The sequence below is a fragment of the Verticillium nonalfalfae genome, assembly GCF_003724135.2.
Source record: "Verticillium nonalfalfae strain VnAa140/NRRL 66861 chromosome Unknown scaffold_10, whole genome shotgun sequence".
NCBI classification, from domain to species: domain Eukaryota; kingdom Fungi; phylum Ascomycota; class Sordariomycetes; order Glomerellales; family Plectosphaerellaceae; genus Verticillium; species Verticillium nonalfalfae.
The window spans coordinates 115,515-128,071 of record NW_021167235.1 but is presented as its reverse complement, the minus strand read 5'-3'; the positions used below and the strand labels follow the sequence as shown (position 1 = coordinate 128,071).

Below are 12,557 nucleotides of genomic sequence, written 5' to 3'. Positions count from 1 at the left end.
ACCGCGGAAGCCGCCCGTCTCCGGTGAACGCCGTCCCCATCGCCGACGCCGTGTCATGCCTGCGACCCCAGACAAGTGACTGCAGGAACAGATGCCAAACGCCAGTGTCTCTATCCCGCCTTTTTCGTAAACTCCGTACCAAACTCAATGATGATCGTGAATCAAGCAAGGTCTTCCAGTCATTGCCCTCAAATTCACACGCTTGCGTCAATGCTCTGACTGGTTGTCGTTCCATAGAAGCGTCGGCCACTGTCCGGCTGACGCAGCGTTCATGCTGACCATGTCGGCTGGCACATGCGTCTCGCGGGGTACGGTTCCCATATTGAGGAGCGCGTTCGCGCCGTATCGCTCCTGGCTGGCAGACATGGCTGCTGCCCAGTCGCCCCAGTTGGTGCCTTGCGCAGTGGGCGCTGTTACGTGACGCCAAAGGTACTGGTCCACGGCCGGGGACTCAGGCTGGATCACTTGTTGCGTCGCCTGCGATGCGAAAGCCACTAGAGGATTGTGATTCGCCGTGGATATGCCACTATTCAGGATGGGAGTAGCACTTTCTTGTGTAGAGGCGGGATACAGGTAGCTGCTGTCGTACGACGACAACATTCCTGCTTGGGTTGTCGGTTCCGTATACGCAAGCTGGGAATATGCTGTGCCGCCGTTGTGGTTTGGGTCATCGTAGTAGGCCTTCGCCATGGACGGCACAGTCTGTGTGGGCAGCACTGACTGAGGGCCGGATGACGCCGGGAAAGAACCCTCTACAATTTCCTGTTTGATTTCTGGCATTGCAGCCAGTTGAGATTGGAGATGAGCAGTCGCCTCCTCCTGCTGTTGCCTTTGTCGATGCTGCTGTTGCTGCTGCTGCTGTTGCTGCTGCTGCTGTTGCTGCTGTTGCTGTTGCTGTTGCTGTTGCTGTTGCTGTTGCTGCCGGTCGTGCTCAATCCAGCGCAAAGTCGAGTCGACCTTTGCACTGAGTTGTTTGTAGATGTGCTCACCCGAACCTGGTATATTAGCATCACATCTCAATGACCTGAGAGCGGAGACATACCAAGAGCAACAGCAATAGAGTGAATGATGCTTAACCAATCTGTCATGTCGCGCCGCAGTGTCGAGCTCTGCTCGTTCGGGTCAAAGCGCCTTTCCCAGTGCGCCACGAGCGTTGTGAACATGGCTGCTGCGAAAATGGCAATCTGGTACCACGTCACATCGAGACACTTGAGTTTGTGAAGGGCCTTGGCATGCTCTAGCATGCGGGAAGCTGTCTCCTCGCATATGTGCGAATTCTCGGCCAAAATCTTGCGGTCAGTCGTCATCGCCACCGAGGGGCTGCGAAGTGCAAGGCGGAGCTCGAGCTCCATCATCTCAACATAGAGCTGATACATGTGCTGCTGGCCATCTTGGGGATCATTTGTGGGAAGGTCTGGTCGCAGCGAGGGTGGGTGGTCTTCTTTCCACATACGAAGCTTCTCCTCGAGGCTGTCGACAACATCGACATAGGTGGTAGGATCGCGCTTGACGCTGTAAATATTGGTGTACATCTCGATCAGCAGAGGAATGATGCGAAACCCGGCGAGTCCAGGGTGAAATTCGCACTGCGATGTGCTAGAGCTAGCAAGCAGTCCATCCGGGGTGAGCAGCTCATCCGCTACAGGCTCAGGAAACTCAATGTCGTACTCGTCGACGGTGATTGGCATGGGTCGCCCGAGGCGTCCGGCTAGGGTGACACACACAGCAAGAGTAGTCCACCACGTCCGCTTGCGAATCTCCAGGTCCAGGTTTGTCGTCTCTCCGTCCTGCTTGACAGCCCGGTGGAGGTTCATGTCAACAGCCCGCAGAAATGCATAGTGGGCTACAACAAAACCGCATCCTGGTTTGGGGAAGCTGCGGCCATGAGCAGCAATCATGGCCATGGCTTGGACGGCAGATATGGTCTGTGACGACGCCAGGTCGAAAAACTTTCCCAGCGCGAAGTGGTAGTGGCGATTGGACAGCTCATTGTAGTCCACGGCTCCTGGAGGTGCGCGAAGAGATTGCTGATAGTAAATTGAAGCGACGACCATGTGTACCATGACCAGTTCTGCCACCGTCGGCTGGAAACTCGGGTCGTCGTATATTTTGGCGAGCATTTCCAGATACGTCGGTTTGTGTAAGACGGGGAGGAACGGAAAGACAAAAACAAAGTACCACTGCGATAGTTCGAAAGCTTCCGCGCGTGAAGGCAACTTCACATGCGGCGGGGGATTGATGTTCATCGCTGACTGCAGGTAGGCCTGGATGGACTTGTTGTAAAGGGGTTGCGCGACTCTTACGTCGGGACCTGGTTCGTCCATGTCGGGCGCGCTGAACGACGTCAAGTCAATTGTTGTTCCCAGTATAGTGAGTTTGGTCCCCTTGATGGCATTCATGGGTGCAATGTCAGGGCCGACACCGATGTGGATGTCGGCCGGCCGAGACTCGAGAGCTGAGCGTGCCGAGTTCTTCGGCCTCGTGGTGACGACGGTCGGTTCGGCCTTGTAGTTCTTGACCCATACAGACCTTATCTGAGTCCATTGCCCCCTGACCTCGTCCGTCTCGACAGCCTGGCCCATGTGATTGAGCGTCACGCCAGGCGGGCCGTTCATGGTCGGGTATTTGGACCAAGTCCAAGGTTGAACTTGGATGCCATTGTCGGCCAACAAAGACTCGAGGTTTTTAATGTGAGCTGCCATGTCTTTCTTCTCACGCTCCAGATCCTGCAAATAGCCCCGGCGCTCGGTGCGCCCAGACACCCGGTCGGTGACGTAGCAGTCGATGCTTTGCTGGAGGCAGTGGGAGCATCCTTCGGGGAGGGCGTCGCATTTGATCTTGCGGACCTTGCAGCGATCGCAAGCCTGGCCGGTCCTGGTGAACGAGTTTAAGCGGTTCTTGACCTGGGCGGAGAAGTCTTCTTGCGTCTGTCGGTTCTCGACCCGAGGAAGCTTGACCTTGCCCTGCGAGGTTGCGGCTTGGTCGGTGGCGTCATGCGTGGTGGATGGGACGATGGGATCGGCAGCATTGGATGGGACGATGCCCGACCGCAGGACAACGTTTGTGACATCGCCAGCAAAGGCGTCGGCGGGACGCTTCACTGGACGGCCAGTAGGCATCGTCAGGGGCGCCCGTGGTGTGGTCGTGGCCGTCGAAGCAGCGCAGTCGGTTGCCAAGAGGACTTTGGGGTTGGAAGGCTGCTGGCGTCGCGGGGTTTGCCGTGGGGAAGGGGTTTGCCGCGCGGGGTGACGTTATTACCACCCTGCAAAAGCGCCTGCGCCTGCGCGGTGGCGTGGGCAAGTGTTTGCGCCTTGGCTCCGAGTTGCGTTGATGCTGGTTGGATCTGACAGTTGATGTGCGTCGCGGTGCGTCAGGTACAGGGATGGCGCCTCTCCTCCAAGGAACCGCCGCTCTGTCGCGTCGATGCGTTGCGCTGCGTTGCGAGGGCGAGTGACAGGACGGGCGGGCAGGCCAGAGCGGGCGGCTGGTGACGGTCGTCGGGCTCGGGGGAGGAAAGACAGGTGACTGGGCGCAAGTTTGTCGTCGCGGGTGACGGGCTGTCTCGTTTGGACGACCATGGAGGATTTAAGGGGAAATATCTCACAAAGTGACGACGGTAAAACCGAAGGAGGAAATGGAGGAAAGCCGATACCGACGGTAATTGGGGGCAGCTAGCATACGAATACTCGAGGCTTCGAGGCTCGAGGCTCAATGAACAGGATCAGGATCAGGCTCAAGCTCAGGCTCAAGTGCAGGCAGGCAAGGCAGGCAAGGCAGGGCAGGCAGGCAAGCTCAGGCGCTGGCTCCGGCTCAGGCTCAGACTCAAGACTGATCGGGGTTTAGGCAGGTCCAGGTCTAGGTCTGTCTACCAGGACTAGGTCGGTCCCTCCTCGCCCCAGCAGCACAGCGCCCGTTTCCGATTCCTGCAAGTCGTTGCTGGTCCCCGCGCATCGGGGAAGCGACGACGGGGCTTGCTCAGCCGACGGCAAGTTCGACCCTGCCAATTGCCCAACCCGCCACTGCTGCCATCGCTGTCACTGCCGCTGAATCCTGGGAGCTTAGGGGGGGACCCCAGCGTGCACCGCGCCAGGACCCGGTCGTCGCGGTTTGCTGCAGGAGATTTCGCATAAGGCAAGGCGCCACTCCGGGGACTCACGCTAGGCGTGCTAGTGGCAGTACCGTCTCCGTTAGCCCCCACTATGAGCGCCGGACCAGCGCGTGCGCCGAAGCCATGGTCCTGCGTCCTTGCCCGTCTGCTTCTGTACTGTACTAGAAGCTGCACCTCCCTGTAGGTACCTCTGGTAGGTATCCAAGGTACCTAACTTGCCTCACCTGAGGTAGGTAGGTAGGTAGGTTCTGACGGAGGGGCTGAGGCAAGGCTGACGTTGACAACCCAAAGGTCAGAGCCCTTGCCTCTTGTCCCCGTCACCACCGTCACCGTCACCATCACTAATACCATAACCCCCCTTGTTCTTCTCCAAAACATGCCCCTTGCGTCCCAGGTCCCCGTCGCCCCTTGTCATTGTCGTCGTCACCTTTCTAATACTTCAAGAATCCTTGATGGGATAGCATAGCCGTTCGAGGTCCAGAACTGTCTCTTCAGATACCTCTCCATGACGACCTTCGTGGACCTCATACGACGTTGCATCATTGGTCACCCGACCGCCACGAATAGCCTTCTCCTGCCGGACTCATGGTCGAGGAAGAGGCTTGATGTCACAGCCGCAGACGGCCATCTTCCTAACCATTCCGAAGGAATGGAGTCCAAGTTCCGGTTTCGTCCTGGTGCTTGCTGGTGTGCCCAGAACCCACCCGCTTCAAATTCGCCCCATCCTTCCCAGCCTGGAATGTGAAGCCAAAGTTGACCGATCGTGGGATGCAAGGTTTTTTTTTTTTACCCCCTTTTTTTCCTTTTTCATCCCTTTCCCCTCCATCGTCTTTTTAGCTAGCGAGTGTGCCCGATGGCTTCGTAAAGGTGGGTGTGTCGTCGCGCTATCGCCGCCCATTCGTCACATGTCATCGGACCAGCACAAAGCACGAAGCACAAATAGGGGCCCAGACGGCGACCAAGTAGTTCGTCTGATGACCCGAGTCAAGAACCTCAGCTCAGATGTCCCGCGACACGACTCAGGCCCAGCGCCTGCTGTCAACCCTTTTTATGGTTTGAGGCTTCTGGTTTTTGAGTTTTACATGCACACACGCCTCACCAAGGGTTCGGGCCATGCTGGAACCCACGTTCAAACAAGCCTTTCGACTCTTTATTTTTAGCGTCTGGCCACAAGCTATTGCCTCTAGCGGCTGCAAAAGATGTGTCTGCTCATCTTGAATAAGATGCCCATCATTCGTCCTGACCACGACGTGTTTTCCATCCAAGAGATTACACACATTCTATATATATGCTCCAATTGCACGATGAGGAAATGCCTCAATTTCGTCGTTAGACTTTTCTAACGTATAGAAAGTTTCGTCCTGGGTCAGGCATTGACGGACCTCAAGGCCTCGAGCTGTACTAGCAAGATCGGTCCGCAACTAGATATCTGCCGACCATAATAAGGCAGGCAAAAACAAGCACAGCACCCATGGGTGACCAACATCCAGGATGGGCAGGTCGAACAGGCGGCTAAACGGGCGGACACCCCTGCTTCACGTCTTGCATTGCTCCCAGCAATGCACACGGTGCTCGTACAGGTATGGTCGGTCTCGATAAGACAACTTCATATGGGTGGAGTTGCAGATTTGGGGCCATCAGGGTGTCTGGAAGCGACATGCCAGCGTCGACTTGCCTTAGTCATCTGAATGTCCAGTGAGATACCGGCTTTGATACACCAGCAAGACCAGGCAAGCCGGGCAACCCAATTCTAGCCCCCACCTGCCCCTCTAGCGTACCTAATAGCATTTACCCCTCCATCAGAAGCTTTTCCTTGATCTCTGTCCACGCCTCTTGACCACACAAGGGTGATCCGCGCTTCTCGACTCCCACAACAGCCCGGTGTTTCGTGCCTCGATAGTTTGGGGACACCCTGAAGAACCTTGATTAGCCTGTTCGGCGAATCAATCGGAGAAAGCACCATGCTCGACACAATCGCCCTCGACCTCGTCCCTTCGGACCACCAGGTTCATGTCGCCCTCTTTCGTGGAGTCCAGAACGCGGGCTTCCTGCACTCCCAACTCCTGGCGCGCAACGCCGCATTCGAATATGCGTTCGTCGACGCGTCCGTCGTCGCGTCGCGCAACCAGATTCTGGCCGCTGCCTTCAGGGCGCTGGCGGTCAAGCTGAGCGACAACCTTAGGACGCCGAACGTGCATTCCGAGCTTGTCACATCACTGAGTCCCTCGAATAACGTACGCACGCATAGCACAAAACCCCCCCGGTTTATTTATCCCAGACTGACCTGGCACAGATTGCAGATGCCTATCGTCGCTTTGGAATCAGCCCTGCGACCAAGGATCTTGTCGTCGTTAAGATCACCTATCCGAGTGATAGTGCCGCGACGCCTGTGTCTCGCGATGACATCGAGAAGCACTTGGCTGAGAATGTGCACGGTACACCTGCGGGATTCTCCGACGATGAGCTTGCAGTATCGACAGATTGGACAAAAGTGAAGAAATACTACAAGCTCAATGGCCTCCCGTGGCTTGACGCCATTAAGGATGAGCAAGAGAGGAAGCTGCAGATGGATGAGCTGGTGCTTGGAGCCATGGCCCTCCGCGGGGTGTAAGCGAAAGACGAACCTTGAAAGCAGCAGGGCAAGAATTAAGACTGGGAGATATCCAGACGCACGTCTTGGAATGGTGCGTCATCAGTATATCAAGATCTTGAAGAATCACTGCTAACAAACTCAAAGCCAACGCTTCCTCTTCTTCAACTGCATCCTCGGTTTTCTGTCACGTCTCCAGACCCACAGCACTTCTCGCACGCCTCGCGATCTCGGCCCACATGGCGTCCCGTCCGGTTCGCGTCCTCTGCACAGCGTCTCGGTTCTCGTGGGCCCGCCTCAAGAGATATTTCATGCACTCCCCAGTAGAACCCCAGACCAAGTACTTATAAGTCTCCAAAGCCTTCTTCGGCCCCGAGCTTTCGCCTGCTGAGACGCGGCCATTCGCCGCCATCACCAGCGCGCAGCTCACTTCGTCCGCCATACCCTGCAGCTGTCCAAATGCGACCTCGATTCGCGCCTGGCCCGCTTCGACCAAGGCTCGCGCCCGCCGCACCGAATCAACATTGTGCGACGCAACGACGAGACTTGCTGGAGGAAATGGGCCGTTGGCCCCTCTCAGACGGCCTCCCCACTGCTGCCGTAGCATTCCCTCAGCCATGTCATCATAGGCCGTGTCCGTCTCGTCCTTTGTGTCATTGATCAGGTGTCGCGGGTCTGAACCCAGATACGCACCGCGCACGAGCTTCACGCCCAATGTGAACCCTTGCTCTTGTGCAGTCAGCAGGTGCCGCGTTAGCGTCGCTGGCGTCGACTTGAGGTACGCCTGGTACGTGCCGTAAATGACAGCCCTCCCAGGCGCAGTGTTGTACTTGCGCTGGTACGTCAAGGTCCAGTCGTCGATGCCCTGCTGAACGGCGGCCTGCTCGGCGTCGAAGAGGAGACGGACACCCCGAGCTGCGGCGCAGGCGCAGATGCTATCCATGGCCGAGGCTAAGGCCGCCGAGGGTGGGAGTCTCTCGGCGAGGGCGTAGAGGGCTTGCTGGCCGGCACCGGTGAATCTGACTCGGTCAGTCCGCTGCTGCTGCTGCTGCTGAATGGTGGACTCGTGGGCTCCGGGGCTCGCGCGGATATGTAGACAGATGTAGACAGATGAACAAAGCTTACTTGAGTGCCACAAAGTCGCCCGCCTCGGCGAGCCTCACCGTTTGTTCCGTCCCCTCCTGCCAAGGCCTCACTTCCTCCTCGTCACTGCGACTGCTCGTCTCGCTGGCGCCGCTGAGGCCTCTTGTCTGCGCCTCCGTCATAACGACCTCGCGCGCGTAGCCCAGGATGACGCCGGAGAACCCCAGCCCCTTGAGGCGAGATACGGTGCGGCGTACCTCGGCCGGTGACTCGCCCGCGCAAAACTGGGCGTAGAACGTGTGCTTCAGCAGGACGCGGAGCAGGGGGTTGCGGTCCGGGCTGAGCAGCGGGTGCGTCGCGTGCGCGAGGGCCGAGGCGATGGCCAGCGAGGGCGGCAGCAGCCAGCGGGAGGACGATATCGTAGTCGTGAGCAGGGAGCGGAGGATCATGTGAAGGGGGAGGAGAGACAGTGGGGCTTTGTGAGCGGGCGCTGGGGTGACAGCGACAGGGTTGGCGGGAGGAGCGGCGGGGTGGAGGTGGACTTTGGGGTGGTACGAGTTCTTCGATGAGGTGTGAATGAGAGACGCATCACGATGGGAATCGACTAAACGGCTTCTTCTCGTCGCTGCATAGTGAGATATACTTCCGCTGGTTCCTGGCCGTGTCCACTTGGATCTGGACAACCTCGCTGGGCGAAAAGAGAGGAGCATGGCGGCTACTGTGATGGTAGCGAAGCAATGACGAGGGAGCCCGAGTGATAAAGTTGGTCAAGACAACGACGAGCGATCGACGAGATGGATGGATGGGCTGGTGGATGAGCGTGGGCTATGCATCCACCAAACTCTGAATGAACTGTCTACAGATATGATGAGATGTACAACGTTCCTTGAACACTCCGCGCGCAACCAGGACCGCAGGCGACAAAGTTGGGCGCCAGCCCTTTATGTCCGTCGTTCCTCTGAGCTATCGTCAGGTTTGCCAGGGCGGGTGCGGCACTCCGCCCCCCCTCCCCCAATCGCGAACTGATCCGACACTGTGATAACAGGCCGTCTCCAAATATCCGAAATGGGCAATCAAGCGTAGTCGATACCGCCCATTGGTTGCGGCCTTGAGAGTCCGATCCCCCGGTGCGGAGGTTCGCCTTATCAACCGTCACGTGGGCGGGGATTCAGCCGTCAGGTCAGACGTGTCGGACATGACGGCACCGGAGGGCGTCCCCGACCGGAAAAGTGCCCCAATGGTAGATAAAGCATCGTGGATGGGTCGGGAAGGCTATCCGATTTTCGATGATGCGAGGGCCAGACACCTCATCTGGCGATGCATTGATGTCGTGGTCCGGCTGCTAGGCGCCAGATCCGAAAGCGGCAAGTCGTGTGACGAGTACCGGCGCGGGGTTGACGCATCTGATAACGGCTGACATTGCACCACTCGACCATGCTCAATGGCGGAGTTAATTGTTTAGGCTCTTTTATGGCGTCCTACACACGGGATTGTTCCTCCAAGTTGCTGGCCGACCGGAATTTTCGGCGGAAGAACTCGACGTAACTAACAGGCCTGCCGCGGGCCAAGCCAACGACGTCTTGCATACCTCCGTAGGCAAGGCCAAAAAGGAGGCCGTACTTGGCTGTCCTAGCGGCCGTAGGTAGCGAGAAGCGGTCTGCGAAGGTTTTAGTTAGGATTCTCGCATCTCGTCGCGATACACTGGCGTATTAGAACAGCAACTCACTCCACAGACTGAAAGCCCCAGCTACGGACACACTAGAGAGCACAGTGCTCAGGAAGTCCGTCTTTCCACGATAGCGGTCCACGGTGCTCTCCAGACCGAATGCCAGCAGTGTCCAGAATCCAAGACGGGAACCCATGCGAATGGCCTCGCGCATACCGCCAAACATGGTGTGATAGTTTTTGCTCTTATGGTACAGGTACCATCCTGTCGTGGAGGTTGGCATCTTATGGGCGTGCTCGGCGCGAAACTGTAACTGGGCGATGCGACTGCCGTGAATCAGACCCAATGTAGAGCCAATGCTGAAGCCGACGAAGCCAGAGATGGGAATCCGAATCGGTGTCGGCATGGACAATCGGGACTCAGCGGCGGGCTGGGCAAGGTTGAGCGCCTCCGCCATGGACGGTTCGTGGACGGTCATGATGGGGGGCAATTTAGCTGTCTTTGCGCCTGTCGCGAGGAAGATTTCGCGAAGATCGGTTTTGCGCTATCTCGAGCCTTTCGTAGAGGAAAATCTCATGACTGTGTTGACATGAAAAGGGGGGGACAACTCGATATCACACTCCAGCCATCGCAGGCAAGTGGTGGACGAAGCGACAGCCTGAGGATTGAAAGCTCTCAGGAACACTTTACGCGAGATCACCTGACTTCGCATTTACTGCCGGAAGTGTGGAGTACCAGTCCGTTCTCGCGTCGTGATCTGGGGAACCTGCCCCACCAACAAACAACTCCCCACCTTCGTTCCCTTCCTTCACATCCGCAGCTGCCCGTTATCTGAACCCATTCGACAAGTCTGAGAGACCCTTGGTCAAGGTCGCAAGAATGGTAAGAAACCAGCGCAATCACCTACTCGATCTCCATACTGAAATTGCCCAGTCGCAGGTAGATGCTACGGACTACTCTATCCGCTTCAAGTACGGCGTACACACAATCCTCCTCTTCGTCGATAGCCTGCAGTCCTTCTCCGCCATCAACAAATCTCTGCTCGAGGTGTTGCGCGAGCGCTTCCCGGATGGTCTCAAAATCTCGCCGACATTGACCGATGTTACCCCCGTGCCAACGTCGGATGACGTCCGAATAGTGTACGGTCTACCGAACAATGTCAACGACCTCGGTCAAGGATGGAAGGTACTACGGATTGACGACGATGACAAGCCTGTTAGCAAAGGTTTGAAGGATAATATCCCTGTAGCATTTGCATTCCTCGCCGACGGTGAGGAGCTTGATGATGCGCAATTCCTCGTGGATGTGCCTACCTTGGACGACGAGTACGAAGACGAGCTTGGGTCAGATTCATGAACATTGGCTCGTGGCCAACACATTTAAAAGAATCACGAATGAAGTTTCGTACGCCAAGAACTTGCCCGTGGGTTCTAAGTTCGCGACGCATGCCCGGAAGTTCGTGACGCAGCGCATCAAAGCTTTCGGCCTGTAAGCAAATCCCGAAGAGCACATCAGACGCCACGTCCTTGCACATGATGTACCAACTATAACACTGCGATGTCAACTTCCGCAACGAGACGAAGACCAGAGGCGTCGGGTGGCTACAGGCTGGAGAGGACACGGATTCGCGAGAAGGTGTGTAGATACGTTCGAATACATCTTATCTACTGGGGCTCAACGAATGTCCCGGCCCACATAAAAGAGTCTCCTGCGCTGCCAATCCACCAGTCTTGATGCCACAGAACATCCTCTTCCACCCAGCTGCCTGGCAAGCAGAGTGGTGGGTTCTCTACCATATTCCAGAAGATTCCGGCGAGTTCTTCATATTCAATGGCCCACCACAGGTTCCAGTCCTCCGGTTCGGCACCGTAGTCGATGTTGATGAGTCGAATATGATGACACCTTGCAAATGTCTCCACCATAGTCAAGAAAAAGCTTACGGGACCTGTTTCCTTGCACTTTCTTCTCTCATCGCTTCCATACGTGTGCAGATTCACACCCGCGCACTTGACTAGTCTAAGCCACGATAAGAGCGCTTGAGACAATGATTCCTCAATACAGCCTTCCGTCTCATCATACTGGTGCGCCTCTAGTACCGCACATAGGTAGGTGAGAAGCGGGGTTAGTGGTACACTTAATATCTGGTCGCTGAATGGATTGTATACGTATGGCTCGAGAGACGACAGTTCGGTGTCCTGACGCATAAGTAAGTTACGAATTGTTTGGCTCCAGTAATCAGAATTCGACTGGAGAACGTATCGAGAACATGACAGCCCGAGATTCCGGGCCGCTAGATGAAGGACCAAACGACGCTCGCGGGCGTTGAACTCTGTGAAGTCTAGACTGGCCCTTGGTGATCCTAAATGGGTATTCGGACGTGCTTCGGGTAAAAAACGAGTTGCTTCTTCAATTGTGGAATGCAGGTCCCGCCGCATTAGGGTCATTGCTCGAGATAAGAAAAGTCGTTTGGCAAGTGAAAGCCCCGGGAAGAAATAGTCCAAAAAAAGTTTCATGTGGTCAGGTGGAATTATGTTGGGAAATGTCAAAATAAGAAAATCAACTATTTCACATCCTAGATCTTTCACTAAGATGTAGTCGGACGATATACGAATGGTGTCCAAACATCGTTGCTGATGATTGTCGATTCCAACTTTGTTCTTGGAGTACGATTGGACCGAAAGCAGCAGCAGGAAAAGCCTTGAATCACATTGTGAGAAGGTGCAGCACTGAAAACCTGTGTTTTCGGCCGGATGTGTGGCTTACTGTGTGATTTGAAGGGACATTTCCATTACGGAATAATCGCTTTCCGGATTCACGAGATCCAAGACCTGCTCCACAAAAGGCCTGGCCGTGTCGTAACCTGACTCTAAACCAAGTTCGAACAGCTCTCGTAAAATTCTGGGGGAATTGAACATGGTGGCGAGCTTTTGTCATGTCTGGTTAGCGGCGGGGATGGACAAGGATCGGAGAGTGAAGTTCAGAATCTCGTTCTCGCTCCAGGCTACTTACCGCCAACAGTGAAAGGCCTATCTTGTCTTGAGACCATATAGACAATTTGTGAGTGTGAAGCGAACGTTTCAAGGCCGAGAAGTCGTCCGCGATCAAGGCCA

At 56.0% G+C, this 12,557-nt stretch overlaps 5 protein-coding genes across 5 annotated transcripts; 2 read left to right on the top strand and 3 right to left on the bottom strand.

Moving 5' to 3' along the window:
• Nucleotides 1–207: 207 nt before the first annotated feature.
• Nucleotides 208–3,119, bottom strand: D7B24_000246 (uncharacterized protein; the record flags this gene model as incomplete). The annotated part of the gene is made up of 2 exons (XM_028634507.1): nucleotides 208–995; nucleotides 1,043–3,119. The coding sequence occupies 2 exons, from the start codon at nucleotides 3,117–3,119 to the stop codon at nucleotides 208–210; spliced, it is 2,865 nt and encodes a 954-aa protein (XP_028498209.1).
• A 2,950-nt stretch (nucleotides 3,120–6,069) lies between these two features.
• Nucleotides 6,070–6,719, top strand: D7B24_000245 (uncharacterized protein; the record flags this gene model as incomplete). The annotated part of the gene is made up of 2 exons (XM_028634506.1): nucleotides 6,070–6,342; nucleotides 6,402–6,719. The coding sequence occupies 2 exons, from the start codon at nucleotides 6,070–6,072 to the stop codon at nucleotides 6,717–6,719; spliced, it is 591 nt and encodes a 196-aa protein (XP_028498208.1).
• Nucleotides 6,720–6,885: 166 nt separating this feature from the next.
• On the bottom strand, nucleotides 6,886–8,491 carry PUT1 (proline dehydrogenase; the record flags this gene model as incomplete). The annotated part of the gene is made up of 2 exons (XM_028634505.1): nucleotides 6,886–7,717; nucleotides 7,824–8,491. The coding sequence occupies 2 exons, from the start codon at nucleotides 8,489–8,491 to the stop codon at nucleotides 6,886–6,888; spliced, it is 1,500 nt and encodes a 499-aa protein (XP_028498207.1).
• A 768-nt stretch (nucleotides 8,492–9,259) lies between these two features.
• Nucleotides 9,260–9,925, bottom strand: D7B24_000243 (uncharacterized protein; the record flags this gene model as incomplete). Its single annotated transcript, XM_028634504.1, has 2 exons — nucleotides 9,260–9,438; nucleotides 9,508–9,925. The coding sequence occupies 2 exons, from the start codon at nucleotides 9,923–9,925 to the stop codon at nucleotides 9,260–9,262; spliced, it is 597 nt and encodes a 198-aa protein (XP_028498206.1).
• Nucleotides 9,926–10,326: 401 nt separating this feature from the next.
• D7B24_000242 (uncharacterized protein) lies at nucleotides 10,327–10,803 on the top strand (the record flags this gene model as incomplete). Its single annotated transcript, XM_028634503.1, has 1 exon — nucleotides 10,327–10,803. The coding sequence occupies one exon, from the start codon at nucleotides 10,327–10,329 to the stop codon at nucleotides 10,801–10,803; it is 477 nt and encodes a 158-aa protein (XP_028498205.1).
• Nucleotides 10,804–12,557: the final 1,754 nt, after the last annotated feature.